This window comes from Labrus bergylta, chromosome 10 (genome assembly GCF_963930695.1).
Source record: "Labrus bergylta chromosome 10, fLabBer1.1, whole genome shotgun sequence".
In the NCBI taxonomy this organism is placed as follows: Eukaryota; Metazoa; Chordata; class Actinopteri; order Labriformes; family Labridae; genus Labrus; species Labrus bergylta.
Genome location: NC_089204.1, coordinates 22,544,232 through 22,565,808, shown reverse-complemented (window position 1 = coordinate 22,565,808; position 21,577 = coordinate 22,544,232). Strand labels below are relative to the sequence as shown.

General features: G+C 42.4%; 1 protein-coding gene across 3 annotated transcripts in view; it reads left to right on the top strand.

The window, feature by feature from the left end:
- Nucleotides 1-1,402: 1,402 nt before the first annotated feature.
- dlg5a (discs, large homolog 5a (Drosophila)) overlaps nucleotides 1,403-21,577 on the top strand; it is a 41,499-nt gene continuing 21,324 nt past the window's right edge. For 2 of the 3 annotated variants that reach the window (XM_065959462.1, XM_065959461.1), the window contains exons 1-8: nucleotides 1,403-2,137; nucleotides 14,108-14,176; nucleotides 15,534-15,708; nucleotides 16,297-16,440; nucleotides 17,750-17,933; nucleotides 18,785-19,044; nucleotides 19,158-19,470; nucleotides 21,299-21,529. In XM_065959462.1, the coding sequence (XP_065815534.1) occupies nucleotides 1,834-2,137; nucleotides 14,108-14,176; nucleotides 15,534-15,708; nucleotides 16,297-16,440; nucleotides 17,750-17,933; nucleotides 18,785-19,044; nucleotides 19,158-19,470; nucleotides 21,299-21,529 (1,680 nt within the window). In that variant the 5' untranslated portion in view covers nucleotides 1,403-1,833. The remainder of the gene's footprint in view (nucleotides 2,138-14,107; nucleotides 14,177-15,533; nucleotides 15,709-16,296; nucleotides 16,441-17,749; nucleotides 17,934-18,784; nucleotides 19,045-19,157; nucleotides 19,471-21,298; nucleotides 21,530-21,577) is intronic. The other variant, XM_029276823.2, reaches the window with a different exon arrangement.

Here is a 21,577-nt window from a genome sequence, read left to right as displayed (position 1 = left end):
TGAATTGTAATTAATTTTTCATCTAGAGGGATAGCACATAGTTGCACAAGCTATGGAGCCAGCATGGCAGGGAAACAGAGAGAGGGAGAGAGAGAGAGAGGCAGTGGGTTGTAGATGTCACAATGAGATTCAGTGCATGCATGAATAAGGTCACGGTTTGAGAGGTATGCCTGCAGACGCCTGCCTCTGTGCCAACAATCTTTATTCAGCTGCAGACTGGAAGCGGGAGTGCATCCATCATCATCATATTGTATCTCACAAATCCTACTCAAAAGCACGTTTCATTTGTCACTCTCACATATTGCTTATATGTTCACATATCTCTCGCTGCCCTCTTCTATCGTATCCAGAGGACAGACAGAGCACACGCTAAAAATGGTTTGCAGTGCAGCTTGCATATAGAAACAAAAAAACATGAGCCTGTGGCTATCTCCACAGGATTTTGCAGGACTGAATAAAACCATCTTATTTGAGTTCACTGCAGTGGCTTTTTTTTTAAATACAATATTCAAACTAGTTAGTAAGGACGTGTTGAATGGAGATTTGCTGATTTTACGTGTCATTAAAAGGTTAGGATAAAGGATCATGGATCAATACTACCTGTTTAATCAACTACTTTAGTCTGAAGGACCTTTTAATCCTTTGCACTGTGGGTTTATTCTGGGTTTCGTCACACCGATCAGCAGATGAGCAGATAACCAGTTATGGAAGAATAATTCACACCCTTTACTCATAGCTTGAAGATAAATCTGGTGCAAAAAAAAAAAAAATCTTCTGTCTTTCTTATATAAATGTTTTTGAAGTCAAACGAATCATGGTGCAGAAAATTGCTCTGATGAGTGCTTAAACATCCAGTTTAAATATTGCATAAATCTGTTATCAGCCTTATGCTGTTTTGGACTAGTTTGTGTGGGTGGAGCTATTTTTTTTGGTATTATAGTATGATGTTATTTAGATAGTCTGTAGTCATTCTATTTTATTTTAAGGTAATTAATATATCTCAAATGTAAAATAAAAACAATACATGGGAAGAAAAGAAAATATATTTAGTATTATAATATTATTTTTTTAAATAGACAAAGAAGAGTATACAGCTGAAGAAAAATATGATTGTACAGTACAAGTTTATTGTCAGCTTTCCTCTAAGGATGTGGACATTATTTACCTTCCTTTAGCAGGTTGTTGATATTTTTAATACATGTCAACATTTTCATGCAAATTCTCCCCATTCTCATTTTTTCAGCCTGGGATGTTGGACGTACTACGGACTGATGTTTACGCCCATTGCAAAAAATAAAAAAATAAAATAAATAGGTGTGTTTTGGTAAAGCCCGCCCCTATTTTACCTTATATGGTCACTGAACGGCACGTTGATTGACAGCGGGCAGCAGCTGCTGAGTTGCTCAGACATGGCGGAGGATACAGTGTAACTGAGTATCAGCGGCGGAGTTACGTGAGTTTTCCCGGCAGTTCGGTCGTCTACGGGCGCATTAAATGCCACAGAAGGAGAAGGACAATGTGTTCGGCTGAAGCGTACACTGAGGGGAAGCGAAAAACGACCTGAACTGCCACGTACGAGTAAGATGGAAAAATGTATCGCTGTTTAGTGCAGTCAACAGCCTTGGGCAACAAATATGGCTTCTTGTGCCTTTTTCATTATGCTGTAAAAATTGATCTCCCGTGCAACCTAATGCCGTGGTGGCTCCGGCTAACTTCTGCAAGCCGCGATAACTTAAGTTCAATAGTCGCTCGGTACTTTTGATCGCTAAGGATTTTGCATCCACTTGGCCGTCTGGGGTTAGCTGGGAAGCTAAGGAACTACAGCGGATAGCAATGGAGCCAAAGCACAAAGAGTTGCTAGACCAGTGCCACCAGAACTTGCTGGAGTCCATAACAGATGCGGACCGAGTCATAGAGCTGCTGATAGTCTCTGGCACCTTGAGCCAACTCGATAGGTTCGAGCTGGACCAGAACTGTTCGTCCAGCGCCGAGAAAGTGGACCACCTTTTGAAGATGCTGATGAACAAGGAGAGCGACCATTTCCTCGACCTGTGTGTGGCCCTGGAGAAGGCATACCCTGACCTGTATGCAGCCCTGTTCAGCAACAACGGCGGCGGACCTGTGGACCACTCCACCGGTAAGAAACCCAGAGCTGCTCATAAACCTGAGTCACTTACAAAGCGAGAAAAGCAAAACAAAAAAAAAACAACAGTGGACGAGCCTCTGCATATAGTAAAACCTCAACGCGTGGAGCTGCTGTCTGGGTGGTCTGGCGTAAGAAAACCCCCATGTGTGTGTGTGGAAAAAGCTCCACAGCACAGTTTGGAGTTAGATTTGTTATTAACCGAAATCTGTAGTAAAAAAAAAAAGATGATAAAGGCTCATGGGATGGGTTGCAAGTAAAGTCACCCAGTGTTCTCGTTCAACGTGGTTACACATTTAGAATCAGGGACTGTGACTTTCATTTTAATAGACTACGTTGTTAAATGTCTCTCTGCAATAAATATATGCAATGCCCTGCAGAACAAATGCTCAGCTTTTTGGACTATTTTTGCAACACGCTCTGTCATTCGTCCCTGAAATGCTTCTGTATTATTATTATTATTATTATTATTATTATTATTATTACGCCTCCATGAGGTAGAGTTTGTTTGTCTGTCAAGGCTCTGTGTAATTCTGCAAAATCTAAGCAAATAAACAAGATAAAAGCATTTATATCCACCACTCAACCCCAATTTTTTTTTTTTTTGTCAGTGGCATGATGTGCTTGTGGTACATTAGGTAGCCTGATTTGTTTCCATGACAACGGGTGACATGTTGGTCCATATCGACCCGTGCATGCCTGTGTTTTGCAGCCTACTCATGCATACTTACAAACCTTAGTTCACCTCCTTCAAGTGGAGAGAAAACCATCCCGGTCTGCCAACAATAACCGATGCATCCAGATTTTTCTCCAATGATGCATTAATGCAATATTATTAATGACACTATATCCAGTGTAGTCATTTGATTTGCACCGTGTCCTCACAGCAACTCCCTCCACTTGAGCTTGTGTGTTGTTGCAGTTGCACAGACACAATGGGCAGACTGTAGAAGCCTTGTCTAGTTTTGCCTGTTTTGCTTTGTTTGATTGACTGAAGCCAGTTAGCTTACTCACAGCCAGCGTAATACCCCGAGGGCCTGCATGCAGGATGAGCCTTTAGATTTAAGAGACGGGAGGAGATGCAGAGTAATGCGTCTCGCCGGTATGTTTGCATGTGCAACATCTTTAGGAGAATTTATACTAAAAGGGCGTGGGGCGTGGGCCAACTTTTAAACACACACTTTGACCCGTAGTTTGTACCTGTCAAGTTGTAGCGTGTTTCTGTGTACTACGAGGAAGCAGAGCGTAGCAGGTAATGCTGAGTTGGTGTCTTGCTGCTCCACTGACTGGATCTGCTAAAGGTACTTTAAGCTTTATTGCTTCCTTGTATTGCTGCAGCAGGATCACGCTCATCCTGAATTGCACTCACAGTTGTTTACATGCCAGCAGCTGCAAAACCTGGTCCCCGTGTTTGCCCGCCTTGACTTTGGCTGGACTTGACAATGTGGATTTGGGTTTTTCCTCGCACACCTTGTCTATTTTCGGCTTCAGAGTTGACCTGCCCTGTACGAGGAAAATAGTGAGCACCAGTAGTGAGTCAGCCTGTGGATATCCAACCAAGGATTAGGGCCCCTGCTCCCTCTCCCCTCTCCGCAAAGACACGCTTAATCTTGACTCTGCAGTCCCCCATATTAGCCGCCATGCTATCGGACTCGTTCTGTTTCCACTCAAGTGTCGTGGCTTTCCCTTTTCTTTTTTTTTTTTTTTTTTTCTCCATGTGCTTTTTCATCATCTTTAGTGTTAGTGATCCAGCTGATGGGATTACCACATTTTAACCCCACTTGCATAAAACCAACGCCAAGCCAGTCACATAGCACCTCCAGGCAAAGCGGCTGGTAGGGAAAAGCACATAAGAAAGCAGCGAGGGAGGGAGGAAATCTTCTGTCAGAGCCCCGGTGTGGCTGCGAACAACAACAGCGTGTGTGAAGAGGGGTGAAGATGAGTGTGTGATGAGTCTCGCTGATAGCAACCTGCTCTCAAGTCGTCCTCCTCTCATGCCCGCCCGCCCGCTTTTGTTCTCAGACGTGCCTCTCCTTTGCCAGCTGAGCCTCCCGACACGCACCCTTGCTAAATCATCCACACTCCAAAGAGACATCTTCAACCCAGAGGAAAGGCAAACATAAAGATGCACTCACAAATTCTCAGTTGTTTTCAAGCGCTTGCTCTGTAAATTATTACTGTTTTGCTTGCGACACATTTGCTGTGGAGAACTTACAAACAAATCATTCATTATTTAGCCTGTTTTTGTGCATCAGTGTGCCGAGAGACCCTGGCTGACAAATTCTCCAAGTCTGATTCAGAAGCAGAACATTCACTTATACTTTGACTGAAGTTTTGTCGCAAAATGGTCGAACGCATTTCTGCATTCTCAAACCAAATTGAGTTAATTTCATGAATCCAAGTGGCTGCAATCAAGCTGATGTCATGCCTCGGGTTGTGTGCTTGTCCTTTTTAGAAAATAGCAGAAGAAGAGGTGTACCTGCACATCCCCCCCCCCCCCCCCCCCCCCCATGTGCTTTTTTTTCAGGCTCAAAGGCCTGTTACAGTGATTTAAACTCACTCTGAAGGGAGAGCAACACAATTCCCCCTGACAGGATGCAGCGTCCACAGTCCTCCCCTGTCGGTTTGACTTCATTTTCTTGTTGTCCTGGTCTCTCATTCTTGGGCTCTATTCTATGTATCACCATCTTTTTTTTTTTTTTGTAAGCTCTGTTTTATTGACTCATTCTGTGACTCATTATATTTCTGAGTGGCTTAATTTCTCTGCACACTTAAAAAGGGGGCACGGCACAGAGAGACAGAGGAGGGTGATAGAAAGAGGGGGAGACAACGGGCCTTTTGTTGAGAAGTTGAGCAGACCCAAAGTGCCCAGTCAGCAGCTTGCTCTGTGTACTAGGACATAGGCCAGTGTGTGTGTGTGTGTGTGTGTGTGTGTGTGTGTGCCATTGGAGGGGTTGTTCTCCTTTCTGTCATCCAGTTTCTGTCCCGGTCCATAAACCACAGTGGACAGAAGGAATGAGTTATGACCCTGACGCTCTTGTCACCACCGCTGCTCTTAAATATCTCCCATGGGCTTAACCTGGACTTGCTCTCTCTCTCTCTCTCTCTCTCTCTCTCTCTCTCTCTCTCTCTCTCTCTCTCTCTCTCTCTCTCTCTCTCTCTCTCTCTCTCTCTCTCTCTCTCTCTCTCTCTCTCTCTCTCTGTGTGTGTCACACACACTGTCACTCACCTGCAGCACTCTGTACCTCAGCCAAACTTCATCCCCATCTTTCTACATTCTCCGTTTGCAGAAGAGGAAGCCAATAATTCATCTGCTGTTAGCTGCAGTCTCTGCTCAGCTGTGATTGATGACATTTGAGAAGATCGCATTTTACACGAGTAGTCGGCGTGAGTTTTATTGCATTGTAGTGTCTCTGTACAACTGGCAGTGCAGGCTTTGGTTGAAATGGGCCAAGTAATGGCTTAAGAAAATTGTACTTGTATGGATTTCTGTCCTCACTCTTGTGCTGGATTGTACCTGGATATTTTGATCACTATGTTGTTGTTGTGAATTACAGGTGTACATTTGTTAGGGGCGGGACAAACATTTTGATATGGCAAAGTACTGTTGCCCTGACATGTGTGATGCAAACATAAATCCATGCAAATTTGACTCACTGCGTCACTTCTTCATGACTCCTCCTGGTCGCACATGTGACATGAATTAAAGAAGATGAAAGCGTGTCTGCAAAGGGTTAAAAAAAAAAAAAAAGTTAAAGGTTTAGGTGTGATAAGAGGTGTAACTGACTCCAAATCACATTAATCCTGCACTTTACCATTTCATATTCTTCAGTTAATCTGATATCTTGATGTATCATAATTTGATTGTCTTGCAATATGTCCAATATCGTACAACCATTGTTGATATTTTAGTTTTTGGGGGCAATTTATCGATGTATCACCATCACTATCTGTATTACATTTCACTGCACATCTGTATGAGCATGTGACAAATACAAATATTTTTTTTTATCGTATTTTCCAGGTCACTCTTGAAAAATAATTTTAATCTAAATGAGGCTGTTACTTTGTTAAATAGTGCTTTATGTAAAATAAATTCCAAATTAATAAATAGAATAAACAGCTTTTTTATCTTTGTTTTTAAATTAGTGGGGTTTAAGACAATTGAGCAAACAAACCAATCAAATGAAAGACATTTGTTGGAAATTTTACCAGATTATCTAAATGTAATGAAGAAAGAATTAAATAATAAGTGGAGTTGTAGTTAGCCGTGTTACCACTATTAATCATCTTGTCAGTAAAGCTGCTCAATAAATCCATCTCATCACGGCCTGGCCTGATGAGAGTGTGACCTCAACACTTTCACCTTGGTCCCTGTTGAAGTGTTCCAGTGTAATTCAGCTGATTCAAGCGACTTATCAGTGTGAAACTTGTGCATTTTTTTTCTATTAAGCATAAATATCCAAATGAAGGATCATCTCTACACTGTGAATGTGCGAGCCAAAGCCAGGAGGCTGTACTGTGGAAGAGGACTTCATTACCATTTTACACATGTTCCTCCGCTTCCTAATTACCCTGCGAGGTAGAGGAAATGCCAGCGTCTAAGTGTTTACCAGTGCAATGAAGTCATGGAAATAAACCGCTTCTCTCCCTATACCTATACTACTTCTTCTTCTTCTGTGGTACTACTATTCTTTGTTTTACTCTATCTATCTCTTTCCTCTCCTGCCACCTTGGTGTCCTAGCTCTCTCTACCGCTCACTACTTTCCTCGTCTCACCATCTGTTTAAATCTCTACCTCTCTTCTTCATCTCTCCTGCCTTCACATGCTGTCGTTTGTCTTTTCAATTTCTGGCAGCAGGTCCAATTCGACCTTTAATCACCTGTAAACAAAGATAACTTTGATCCCTATTGCATTTCACACTGAACTTGAACTTTACGAACTGAGGTACAATTAGTGTAGATGTGTTTTTTTTTTTTTTATAAAAATGGTCTTGAGTTGGAGCCAATCCCCAAATGAGACTGACTAGAATATTTGATGATTATTTTTTCGGTCTGCTGGGCTGTTTTGGTGCATCAGAGTGATTCACTTCGACAAATGACATACAACTTTAATGCCAAGAGGGGGGTTCAATGGTGCACATACGTCACTAAAAAACTGCAATAATTTAATCGCTTAGAAGAGCTAAATGGGTTTTAGGATCGTGTCCTTTGCACAGAGGGATACGAGGCATTGAGGCAGCTCATAATACAGTAAAAAACCTGCCTGGAGTCCGCAGCCTAACACACGGTTATGCTCTTTCTCTCCACATTAGACTCCTTTTTCTTGGTAACTCTTCAAATAAAATGATAGTGCAGTTTAATTACTGATTTATCTCTGCGCTGCATGAAAATGCTCTCTGAATCAACATATTCTCCTCTGTGATTAAACATGCAGGGAATGTCACAAAGATGGCTTGAATTCCAGCAGTGGGCTTATTCCACTCAGACGGGCGTTTTGGCTCATATTTGTACTCGCTGCAGAATGTTTTGGAGCATTTGGAGGACATCTTTCACCTTTTTTGTTTTTGACCCAACCCTTGGCACAAGCAAGCTGTTCAAAATAGAAATGATGTCTCCTTTATGCTGAGCAAGGGCTCTTTGCACGGGCATAAAAACCCATTATGGCTTGCTGATAATCAGTAGGGCTGGATCGCACTAGGGGGCTTTTTCTGACTTTGGTGCAGAAGGCTCAGGACTTTTTTTCTTTCTTTCTTTTAAAGTCTTCTACTTGTTTTTCTCCCTTCACGTCCCAACACAGATCTCAAATCTCTACGGCTGAATCTGAGGGAGATTTCAATCAGCGGTCAAACAGATGTTATTTTGTGACACGCCACAGGGCAGATTTGGACCTATGAGTGAACAGGGTGGGTGGGTTTTGACCAAGCAGTGAGTCAGGCGATGTGCGTGCAGTGGAGTAATCCTGCCTCATGGAGTCATCATGTTAGATGTCTTCATGTTTATGCTTAGTGTGGACTCCTTAAATCAGAAGATCAATCCTTCGCCCCGGCAGAGAGGCTTCACTGGCACACTGCCCAGAATCTTTGTCCATGGTGTCACCGTCTCCTACAGAAGTCAGACCCACTACACACGGCTTACTGGACATCCTAGAGTACAGGGAGGGTTTCTGTGCAGATTTGCACATGTAACAACCGATTTTGGAGAAGGATTAGGTTTGTGTCTGAGAGGTGACAGTGGAATGAGAAAGATGCTCCAGCCCAGTATGCTGGATTGGCAATCATACTGCCATGATTCTTCTGTTCGGGTCTCGGCAACTTTTCATTCCTTTTCTTAGTCAATGCTTTTGGTTAAAAAAGAAAAAAAAATGTATAAAGCTCTTAATGACATTTTCAAAACTGTCTGCTGCGTCACACTCTCACATTTCAAAGACAATTATTGTACTTTTTTCTGAGCATCATTTATTTAAAGCTTGACAGCGCATCATTTAAGGGTAGGGTTAGGGCTTCAAATACAAGAAATATGTGACGGTGTAAACATTTGTCCAGCTACAAAATTGAATTAATGCTTACCTGTTGAGGCAGTGCTTCTCAAACTGTCAGGGGTACAGGCCAGAGGTCTGTCTGGATGTGTGGCCCGGGCCATTTGTACATTATTTTGACAGAAACAATAGAATTAAAAAAAAAAAAACAACAGATTGTTGTTGGAGTGTTTTTTACATTGTGCTTTCAAAGGAGGAAAGGATCAGAATCCTTCCTCCACTTTCCAACATTTTTTTTGTAAATGAAAAAAAGGACTCATGACATAAATTGTGATTATTATGTCCCTGGTTCACTTCCAGCTCGGGACCTTTTGTTGCACGACAATCCCCTTCACGCCACACGTTCCCTGTCACCTCTCCATTCTCACCTCTCCAGCAGTGTCTGTGAGCAGCTATTATTGAGAGAGCAGGTTGGGTGTTTGTGTGTGTGTGTGTGTGTGTGTGTGTGTGTGTGCATCCCTCACTGACACGACATCCTCTATACTGTGTGTACAGGATTCACAGCAGACAGGATACAGCGGTCCGGGCTGCTAGTTTAAGAAAGATGCTCTCTGACCCATCCCTCAGCCTCACTTAAAAACGCTGTAAATGACTGGGTAGTTTTCAACCGTATTATTAGTGTTGCTATTATTTTCGGTCTTCTTGTTTAATGACTGTGCAGCCGAGGACAGAAAAGGAAAAAGACTATTACGGCTCTGCTCATTTCTTGGTGTGTGATCTACTTATTTATTTCTTTACTTTTAAGCACTGTTGCTCATTGACGGTGAGAAAAGCTGACAGCGGCTTAGGAGGAAAAGCACACAGTATTATTTTGGGATTGCTAATGCTGCTCTTTTAACAAGTGGCCCCTAAAAAAAAAAAAAAAAGTGTTTAAACGAGCGCTGAGGAACAGAACAGACTCCTCGGCTCATCAAGCATCGTTTCCTGATTAAAAGGAGTTTGGCGCAGCATCGTTGTGCAATTGGATCATAGTCATTCGTTTTATCATTTTTTTTGGAAGCATCTCATTGTCAGATAAGAGAATTTTCTGGAAGTACTGAATAATTTAGTCCCACTAGTCGTCGGTGGAAGCCAGACTTTGCATCTCTCTTTGATAAGGCTCTCCTCAGCCAGCCTCAAAAACTCTCATGTTCTTCTTCTTCTTCTTCTTCTTCTTCTTCTCCGCCATGCTGCAGAATCCACTGTTCCTCTCATCCAGCTTCACCATGGCAACGTGTGTCATCTTGCTTCATGTGCTGGAGAACATAATCTGGTTGTCTGGAGCAACTGTTAGTTGATTGGGAAGGAAAGCAGAGGGGGAGAGGAGTGGAGTGGGGGATGTGGAACCCCTTAGGTATGGAGAGCACTCCCTCTGACCTATTTAGATCACAGCGACAGGCCTTTGTTACGGTCGCCTCAGGTCTTCCACTGGAAAATCTCTCACCTTTTCGAGTGCGCCTCTTCGTAGGAATCAGCTGCACATGCCCTGCTGCAGCTTTTACTGTCCCTAATGTAGTTTCTGCTGTTGAAACCCTGATTAGGGTTGCTCTGATGCAGCTGTAAGTATCATGCCTCAGATAGTCTGTTCATCTAATGCTGGAATTTTTAAGCCCGGAAATCTTCATTTTAATCACTTCTTCCTGCTACCTGAAGGTGATTTCTTAGATTTAATATCTAGTCTCGCAATAGTGATGTACATTGTTACCTTAGCATTAGCATTTTATTGTCATGAAAACGATGAGGCTTGCTAGATTGTTAGCTTTTAGAGAGTAGGGTTTGCAATCCTTACTTCAGAAATTCACATAAACAAAGTGACCACTATCTAAACAGTGTGAGACATTAGAATCGGTTGCAAATTAAACAACGTAATTAATATAATAATGTGTACAACCAAGTAGAGGCAAAATCATGTTTCTCAAAAATACTTGGTGAAAGTTTGGCACTTAATATTGTTCCACATTCAATCGTCATTGTTTTAACTGTGGAGTGGATTTGAATCGTCACATCACATCTGATACCTATCCAGGCAAACAATCATATTTGGAAGTTCGACCTCCATTATCTTCTTTCACATTTATACTACTGCTTCAATTTTATATACCTGCATTGTGCTCCCACTATGGATTTATAGTGCCCATCTGTGCCTCTTGAAGAGCAGCAAAGAAGCTTTGATTTCCATCAATTTTAATGTTTTTTTTTTTTTTTTACAAGTGCAGGCCATCAGACGATATATAATTAGGAGGCACTGGTAGTGGTTAGTGCATGCGCCCCATACATGGATGTTACAGTCGTTCATGCAGCCCTGGTTCAAATCTGAACATGTGGCTCCTTCCCCGCATGACATTCCCCACTTTCCTCTCCCTGAGTTGTGACTCTATCCACCAAGAAGTAAATAAAAATAAAAAAAAGTGTACTAGAAGTCTACTAGACTCAAGGGAGCGATGTGTCAAACAAATCTCCAAACAGAATCTTTATTAATCCATGTTTGTCCTCAGTTCTCACTGCCTGTCAAACCACCGAATACAAGAAGAAATACAAGAATGCTTTGAGAATGCCAATACAAAATGACAGCAATCATATCCAAATCAACAAAAAGTCTTTCAGTCTCCTTTTTAGAATCAGAGCAGTATAGTGAGTGTCTGCTGAGTCACAAAATCAGGTTTCAGGAAGGGGAATGTTGAAATGAGAACATCTGGCTCTGATAAGTCTATCTTATTGAAGTCAGTGTGATTTCTAAGGTTTGATCTATCCTAATTGACCGGAGACTTGTGGATTCTCCCACCATAGACCATCAGATCCATGCTTGCCTATTGGATTCCTACTTTATTGATGCTCTAAAACCTCTTAACAAATGATCGGCCTCACCGACTGTGGCTGCTGCTAATTGCTATCGATGATTAAAAGCCTGTTGGAAAAAGGCTAATACCGCTGACCCTTCGACCAGCAGATAGCTGGCTCTTATAACACATGCGATCCATACTACTGCATTCACTGCTGTGCTTACAACGTGAACTAAATCCGCCAGTGACACTGATCTAAACACTGGAAGTTTTTTTTTTTTTTGTGCACATATTTGTCATTGCAGCCAAACCCAACACGGAGGATTGTCCCTGAAGTGCCCTGTTTGTGGGAGTTAAAGCTGTCAGATGATTTGCGAGCGTCCTCTGTCGTTGGAGATTACTGGAATTTTAATTTATCTGAGTGTTTTTGGTTTGCAAATCACACAACATTTAAGAAGCTACATTTTACAGCTCTTTTTTTTTGGGTGGGGGGGGGGGGGCTCAGAGCTTAACCGAGTCTGTACGGTATTTTGAAAAGACTTAATCCCTCAGCTGAGATGGCATTATACCTCTCAGTGGCACACGTCTTTTACCAGAGCTCCGCGTCACTCAGATGCTGGGTTCAAGAGTTGCCTTTAAATGCAGTTTTTTTTTTTTTTTTTTTGTGAGAGGACTTAATGCTGTGCAGCCCCTGAGTGGTTCGCATCGTATCTGATGGAACAATATGAAATCAAAAGCTGCGTGCTCGGAGCATTTGGTGGAGTAAAAGTGTTGAGCATCAGGGAACGTCAGAACAGATTAAAAGCCTTTCCACCCTGCTTCTCTCGCTCTCTTCCCCCCCCCCCCCCTTCCTTCTTTGCTTCTTTGTTGCTCAAACACTCTCCCTCCTTATCTCTTTTTTTTTCTCTACTTTGTAATGCTATCTCCTTTCATCTGTCCTCCTCTGCCCCATGCCTTCCCCTGGTTTCCCCTCTTGTCCTCCTCGCCTCTCAGCTCCTCTCCTCTCTCTCTCTCTCTCCTCTCCTCTCTTCTGTCTGCGGGGCCCTAAGATGGAGTGGCTCCGTCTCACAGAGCTCATAGTTAATTAGGCTTGGCCTTGTCACACATTGAGGGCTGGAGCCAGAGTTGTTGCTAAACCCAGTGGGGAGGCAGAGACAGAGATGGAGATCTGGAACAGTTGGCGTCAATCTATTGCCTGCTGCTGACAAAGCCAGTGACCATTCCCCTGCCCTCCCAGCACACAGACTCTCGGCCCATGTTTGTGGAGCATGTTAATCTCATAAGATTAGTATTGAAGGTGCCTCGCTCTGTTGTTTTATGCAGGTTTGGATTTGTCTTTTTATCGCTGTGTACAGGAATAATGTAGTGTCCTTATTTCTAGCTGAAATGATGGGACAATTAATGTATGGGAAAAAAAACAAAAAAACAATTAGCACCGAATTTGATTATTCATTATTTTAAGTAATATTTCAAGTAAAAATGCTTTATATTTCTCTGGTTTCAGCTTCTGTCAAGTGAAAATGTGATTTTTGTCTTATGTTTTATTGAATGAAAACAACCTTTTTTGGGGTTTTGGTCATTTTCAAGATCACGCTTTTCCTTTTTTTTTTTTTTTTTTTAAATTTGTGATTTCATCCAGAAAAAGACTCAGTATGCTTACAGAGTATGAACCATTTTAAAGATTTATATTTGGGCTTATAATACTTCTGTTGTAGAGATAGCACAGTGCACTTTTTTTCAGTGCTACCACTACACTGTTTATTGATTCAACTCGCTTAGATTGACTCTGACGTGCAGCTGCAGCTCATTTGTGTCTTCTCCCAACTTTTCCTAGTCTTTTTTTCAGTCGCCAAGAGCATCTTCTACACTTTCCAGATTTAAGAGGACCTTGTTCAAAGTTAACTGAGGTGATCAGTGTCGCCTCTTAAGATATGTGTAGGTGTAAGAGGTGGGTAGAAAGCAGTTTAAACCTTTCTACTCCTCTTGGAAAATGTGGGTTTGGGGCGAAAAGGGTATTTTAGGTGTAGGATACAATAGAAAAAAAAAACGACGTCAGTAAGCACCAAATCTGAGATGTGTCCTTAAAGAAATTCTATCCTTCTTGTCAGCCATGTTTATGTTGCCCTTTGGAGCGGGGACTCTGCAGTATAATGAGGATCTGCATAGTCTCTCTCTCTTATGGATTGTGTCGCCTGTGTGAAATATCCCCCAGCTTAACAGTGTGCACAGCTATTCAGACGGAGAACCATTTTCCCTCTGTGTCTCTCTCCCTCACTCTCTCTCTCCATGTGCTTGAAATAAAAAGAGAAAATCCCATTTCAGCCGTGACATTCTGCCTGTGTAGCAGAAACATACAGAGACTATACATCAAAGCGAGGCAGAGTGCACAGTGAGGGAAAGGAGGTTTAATGACGACCGCAGTCTGGAGTGATAATATAGAGCTGCTTAGAGGGAGCGCTCAAGTTATTATTCCAAGTATAAACCCTGCGCCCCTCTTCTTTTACAAGTGTGCGGGGAATATGAAACCCACTGTGTAATAGTCATTTCTTTTCTACATTGTTCCGGTGATTAACTCTGCCATGTGTGTGAACTTGTTAATCAATCTATCGGTGCTTTAATCTGCTTGACTTTTTTTTTTTTCCCCTCTTTGTTTTTGTCCCCTGGCAGGTTCCACATACAGCGTTCTGTCCACGATGCCCTCTGACTCAGAAAGCAGCAGCTCCCTCAGTAGCGTCGGTACGTACAATCATCCAAGATGCCTTTTCATGTTGTATATGCGTCAAGGCAGGTCAAAAAGGGTCTCCAGCACGACTAAAGTAACCAAAACGGTGCACACAACGACATCAGCGTTCTTCTTCTATAACCTGTAGGATGTTCAGGCTGATGAAAGTCTCACATTTGATTGATGGTACAGACTTTTGAAAGACAAGTGTTTTTACTTTTTCTTTTAAATCAACCTAAAACACCGCCCCAACATCTCCCTCTGTCCTTAAAAAAAAGCCATGCTTGCCTTTCCCGAGTTTTGACAAAGGTCCAAATGACTCAGCTGTGTTACATAAACCTCCAAAAGAGCCAAATGTTGAGCCAAAGATGGACATAATCCTCCGATTTCTAGCCATATGTGTACTTTGCAATGAAGAAAACAACTCTGAAAATTTGTCCTTTGTGATAAAAACGTCACTTTTCTTTTTTTTTTTTTTTTTTTTTTTACTGTCAAGGACACAGATTGAAAGAGAACGACCTTGTTATTTCAAAGAAGCTCTTTCTCTGTTAAGATCAATCAGGTGAATGTTAATGTCGGAAACAAATGGAACAACCACATCTTATAAAAGAAGAGTAAGACTGCGATTAGGTCAAAAATGGCACTCCAAACACAAGTGCCTAAGTATGATCTAAGTCTTTATGGACACATTTTGGTAAAACCACACATACAGTACAGTACCAGCGTTACATTACATCACCAAATCCAAATCCAATCTGTGCTTTCTGTCTTACATTTTCACGTAAGAGATTACCATTTGGTGTTGTCTTGTAAATCCAAGATAAACTTCTGCAAATGTCCAGGAAAACTGTCACGCAAAAGTCCATTTCACAGAAATCCATGGCAGGCGGCTGCTGCCCTAACGGCTGGCTAGCACTAAACTTGTTTTTGCTGCCTAATGCCTCAGGGTCATCATCATTCTTTTGTCCTTGTTCCATTTGCCTTCTTTCTAAAGCCTTTTTCACATATTCACTGCTTGAGTTGCCTGTTCACATGTGCACCTCTCGGCAGGAGACTTTCTCTGTAGCTCGTGTCAGAGGGGGGTCTCATGAGGCAGGACATGACGTAATAAAAAAAAGACGATGAGGTAATGGTAGACAAAGCAAACAGTCTCACACTATGATGGCAGTTTGTATCCTTGCGTGTGTGTGAAAGCACCATAAAGGTATAATCCTATTTTTTTCCAAATCAGAAAACCAAAGGAAATTAATTTATCTAAACTGGATTTTTCATTTTGTCTTTTTCAAGTGATTAGGATCATTTGCATTCTGGGTAACCTTTTGTTTTCTTCCAGCCTGTCCTGATCAATATTCCTTGTGCTCACTGTCGCAGGTTCGCCTGTTAACGGCGAAGCGTCCTCCCCGCCCCCAGCTATCAACGACAACCGACCATCCGGCGACAACCTGGACACCATCTTGTTCCAGCTCCGCCAGGTGACCAGGGAGAGGGATGAGCTCCGTAAGCGTCTGGCGTTGGCGTCGCCTGGGACCACCTTCGACGACTGCAGGTGCAAAATCCTGGCAGGCCTGCCAAACTGTCATTATTACTGTATTCTCCTTCTGGTATCACTTTAATATTTGGCTGCTGTCTACTGTAAATGACGTTGGGTCATTTTATGCTTAAATGAAATCTATCTGGCCCAACTGGTGACTCTGACCTGAGACTCATTGATTTCAGAGCAGGATAGTTCACCTTTAGTGATATTTACTCCCACTAGATGATTTCAGTCATTGTGCTGTCGGTGACTTCAGCTCTGGCTGACATGTTTATTTCTCCTAATTCTCTGTGGACTGGAATAATGTTGACTCTACCTTGCAGAAATAGGGCACTGACACTGGCTGCTTAATTAAACTTCATGTGCTCCACTTAACAGATGTTTATTTTGTAACAGTTGATACACTGCTGCATTACTGACATTCACTGTTTACATTTAGTCTAAGATTTTATTCCTATCTTTTAAATTCCTATGCAAGGCTAAGACCAACTATGTATTAACTATCCTGTTATCTGAGCTTTATTTGGCCTCATTGTCATACAAGGCTGCTGGCTAGAGCGATCATTTCTTTTTTCTATTTTTTTTTTTTTTCACCTAAAGGCCTAATTCAAAACCCAGTCATGACTATGAGCGTCTGAAAAGTCAATGCATGAGAGCCATGGCAGATCTGCAGTCTCTCCAGAACCAGCATACCAAAACACTAAAGAGGTGCGAGGAGGCCGTGAAAGAGGCCGACTTCTACCAGTAAGTATTCCAAGTGCTATGCTGCCTTTTCTCTTGTTGCAAAGGAAGGGATCTTAATAGTCTATCAATTCTAGTCTTATTGCAATGTGCCTGAAGGCAGTGATGAACGCAGGTCCGAACTTTTTTTTTTTCAGTGCAAAGGGTAGGAGCTTAGGATGAGCATTCTGTCACCTCCCTCCTGCTGCTTTTCAGCCCAGAAACAATTACGTTTTATTGCATTATTTTACTGGAATTGTAGCGAGCACTGTCGTGGTGTTACAATTAACCTAATTGGAAGAACATCCCTTGGAGCTACAGCTGGCGCTCACATTTGAAAGAGAATTGAAAAAACAGAAGTCCGTGATTTAAAAAAAACCTGGAAATGGATTCATTTATGTGATTGAGTCATTCAATCTAACAGCTCATATAAGCTGCAGCTAAAATTCTGCTGCAGAGGCTCAGGCTGAACATACTCTGTGTTAGCTGTTTGAGACTGTTAGCTAGTTGGCATGTTGTTTAGCATGAAGAAGAAGAAGCAGACAATGACTTGTAAAATTAAGTTGAATTAAATCCTACTTCAGTTGATATTTTGGATTGAACTTGGGTAACAATTTTGCCTCCACACAAGTGAAATAAAAACAGTAAATCTAGGCATGTTTAGTTAGTTTGTGGTTTGCCTCTTAAAGCTCATGGAGGGGTTATTAGCTAGTCCTGAAACAGAATCAAATTAATATCAGTGCCTCTTTATGTCCTGCTTAAGCAAACCAGACGATCAGGATAAAGATGTATAGTTCTATACAGCGACTGCCACAGGGTAGGTGTCAGATGAAGTTATTAATGACACACTGCAGAAATAACCTTACATTCTACACAGCAACGATTAGCAAGTGATATAATTGACTGTTGAAAGAAATCAGGATGAGTGTTTTGTGTGTGTGTGTTAAAGAGCACCACTTAAACATGTATCTGCAAGAAACAGTAAAGATTTCAAATGTACCACTATGCCTACAGGGGGCGCCAGAATTGACAGAAACTGAAAGTTCCTTACTGGAGATTTGACTATTTACCATCAGTCAGGAAGAACAAAATAAGAGGAATTTGAACTCTTTCCAAAGCTGGATATTTGTAGAGTTGAATACTCTAATAGTGTCTCCCTTTTTAAATAATGTCCATAAAATAAATTACCTCTAACTTTAGTGTACATGTTGCATATTAAGCTGGCTTTAAAGCCAATGTTTACTTTGTATAATCAGCTCTCTGTCTGTTATCTTTTATTTGCATTTCGTAATCTGTCTCTCCTTATGTACACTTGTGCGTTTCCTCTTCCCAGCATGCTGCACAGCCGCGTGTTGGGTGAACAGACGCAGCTGAAGGAGGAGATGGAGACACTCAGGAGGGACAACGCCCAGCTTGTCCGAGAGCACAACCACGTCAAGCAGAACTGCGAGGAGCTCAAGCGACTGCACGGTCAAGACCAGAAAGAGTTGGCCGACCTTCGGCTGCAGCAACAGCAGGTAAACAATCCACACAAACACGAGCGCACACACCCACATGTCAGTGTGGGTGTGTGCGCTAGTGTGCTACATCTGACCAGATGTTATAAGGTCATGAATTGCCTTCAGATATTTACTCATATGGCACAGGTGCTACAGCTATAAAACAAAATCAAACGTTTTTTCTGACTCTTTATATTTTGAAGTCATGCATTTCAACACCCCAAACAATATTGCCTGTTGTCTTTAATCCACTGAATACTTTGTTCTAAACAGTACAAGGGTGCTCTGACCCGTATTGGACAACTGTGCAGTACTGTCTCACACAGCACCCATGGGAACACTGCAGTGCTTAAAAGCACAGGGCAGCCAAGCAGAGGGAAGTGCATACAGAGCATTTCTGAAAAGGGCAGACGGAGAAGAAAAGGGCTTCTGCTTGGGCAAAGGGCACACTGACCCGAACCGTGTAGCTATAAGATCCGTGAATACGCAGTGTGTTGCTGCGTAGACGAGGTCAACGCAGCCCTCGGGTCACAGCAGCAGGACGACTACATCAGCTAGACCCGCAGTAATGAGACATCCAGTCCCACAGGGGATGAATAATGCAGTCTGAAGGACACTCTCTGCACATAAAACAGATCATTTTGCAGCCGATTCACTTAGTTTCTGTGCATAAATGCGAAAAAGGCATTGTAGACGCTGGCAAAGGATTTGCTTGCACTGTAAAAATAGAATCCTGTCTACACTTTGATGCCATCTGCTGCTTTGGGTGGGGCACAGCAAAAACAGGCTTAGCACAAAATTGCTGGAATGGCATCAACATTTCGAACCCCCTTAATAGTTGTATCATAACTTTTTGTTGTCCTTCTCAGGTAATGAGAGAGAAGGGCTCATCCGAGGTGTTGAACAAACTGTACGACACAGCTATGGACAAGCTGGAGGGGGTAAAGAAGGAGTACGACGCTCTGAGCAAGCGCTACAGCGAGAAGGTGGCTAACCATAACACGGACCTGAGCCGCCTGGAGCAGGCCGAGGAGGAGAACCGGAGGCTGCAGAAGCAGATGGACGCACTGCTCAAACAGCGAGACTCGGCCATGCACTACCAGCAGCAGTACTCCACCTCGATGCGGAGGTATGGAGCATTTCTCACCCGCACATGTAGAAAAAAACAGATGCTGAAAGGAGCCACGCTCAAGCTGCTGCCGGAATAATTCATTTTTAAAAAATTGGTCTCCGCTCTCACAGGTTCGATTCCGTGCAACAAGAGCTGAACAAGTCCTCGGCTCAGAACAAGGAGCTTCAGAGAGAGATGGAGCGCCTGCAGTCGGAGGTGACGCGCTACAAGAACCTGCAGCTGAAGGCATCCAAGGACTGCGATAAGTTCAAAGAGGAGAGGGACTCTGTGTTCAATGAGTACCGTCTCATCATGAGCGAGAGGGACCAGGTGATCAAGGAGCTGGACAAGCTGCAGACGGAGCTGGAGGCTGCTGAAGCTCGACTGAAAAACACGTCTTCAGAGAGAGTGGTGGCCAGTGAAGAGTTGGAGGCACTGCGACAGGTATCAGGCTTGAGCATGAACACGACTTAAGTCAACTGATCAGATACAGCCAATTCAGTCGTTATTATCAAATCTCTTCTCGTAAATTCCCACAAAGAAACAAAACAAACACCTGTCAGTTTGATGTTGTCCAAAATACATAACAAAGGCAACCAAGCATGAGAAAACAAGGAAGAGCTTACTACTAGTGATCTGTTTTCTAAATTAAATAGTTTTCTCTGGGGCGCGCTGGTGGCGCAATGGTTAAGATACGCGTCCCATGTATTGAGACTCTCGTCTCGAGCGGTAGGCCCGGGTTCGCTTCCACCCGTGGCCCCTTTCCGCATGTCATTCCCCGCTCTCTCTCCCTGGTTTCCAACTCTATCCACTGTCCTCTCTCTGCATTAAAGGCACGAAAAGCCCAAAAAATAAATCTTAAATAGTTTTCTCTGCCTTGTTTTTAACTTAAGACTTATGATTATGTAGGAATATATGTTTTTTTTTTTTTTAGGAGTTAAGATAAAGTTTCCCTGGACATACACTAAATAGAAGAAGCAAACATTAACAAATCGAGGAGCAATAAGGCTTCACATCCTTTCAACTAACAATGAGCAAATACATAGGCAGAAATGACTGTCCTGATTCCCAACAAAGTTCATTGTGAAGAAAAGGCAGTCTAAGCTGAAAGTCTGAGGCACTCTGATGCAGTATAGAAATCATTTTATTAAACACGGATGTTTCTACACGTTTTGACTCAACTTTGTCAGGACATAAAAGACAAATAAAAAAAAAACAGGTGTTTAAATACAAAAAGGCTGTCACATGACGTCTGTTTATTAACTGTTTGACCTCTGTCCCCTATCCTTGAAGAGCACCTGATTCCTCTACATTTTCTGACCCAGTGCAGCTTCAACCTTTTTCAAATAACTATGAGCAATTTCGACCTAAAAAGAATAATTTAAAAAAAAAAGTAGATTAAACATGATGGATGTTCTGTGTTCACAAATTCAGATCTCAGAGGTTTGACATGTTGCACCCAATTTACCCAAAGTGATCTAAACATCTTAGACTTTAAATATAAAAGAGATAGTTACCTTTTATTATGTATTAATGTCCATTGTTCCATCTCTACCAGAATTATTTTTTAGTAAGACAAATAATTGAGTTGGCTTCAGAGGTTCTGGTTTGTAGATTAAAAAAAAAAAAAAAAAAAAAATCTCTTACCAAGCCAAGCTAGCTGTTTACCCCTGCTTTCAGTGGTTATGCTGAGCTAAGCTAACCAGCTACTTGCTCAGGCTACATATTTACTGTGGAGTCACATTCTTTTTATTGAACTCGCAGTAACAGAGCACATAAAGTTATTTCGCCAAACACATAAACTCATGTCACATAAACTTATTTCACCCAATGTCTAAAGTTTCCGATAGCTGAGTCAAAATTAAATGATTGAAAGTTTCACACATAACTTTTCTAGTCATTTTTAATCCCTCACAGTTTCCCCAAGAGACACATTTTACTGACAGATACTGAGTTAACCGTTTCCTCTGTGAGAATTTTATATCAACCTGTCAGGTTTTTAGTGCGTCTGTTCACAACTTGAGCCAGACATCTACTCTTTAGTCAGTGGATCAAAGGCCATATTCACCAAGGACACTGCATAAAGAAGCTCAGCTCCACCAGCCCTTTTTTGAAGAATATTACTGCACTCTCTGGTTGACAGACAAAAGAGATTCCTAACTCGTGTTGGATCACTCTGCGTTGGCCCTCGGATAGTTTCTTCACATTGCATTAATGACTCACAGTTCCTGAGATGCCCTCGTTCCATTTCACCCCCTTTGTTCTGTGGCAGGAGTTGAACTCGTCGCTTGTGGACCGCGACCGGGCCATCTGCGAGAGGAACGAGCTTCTGGAGAAGTACTGCCACGAGGTGAAGGACAAGGCCGAGGCCCAGAAGGAGCTGAGCCAGGCCTGCAAGGACATCGAGATGGTCCGGGAGGAGAGGGACGTGGCTCGCAAGGAGAGGACGGAGGCCATCATTCAAAGGGATCAGCTGCTCAGAGAGTACTACCAGGCCAGACAGGTAACAAATGCACTGCACCTTAGGTTTGATAGCGTAAAGTCAGAGGTT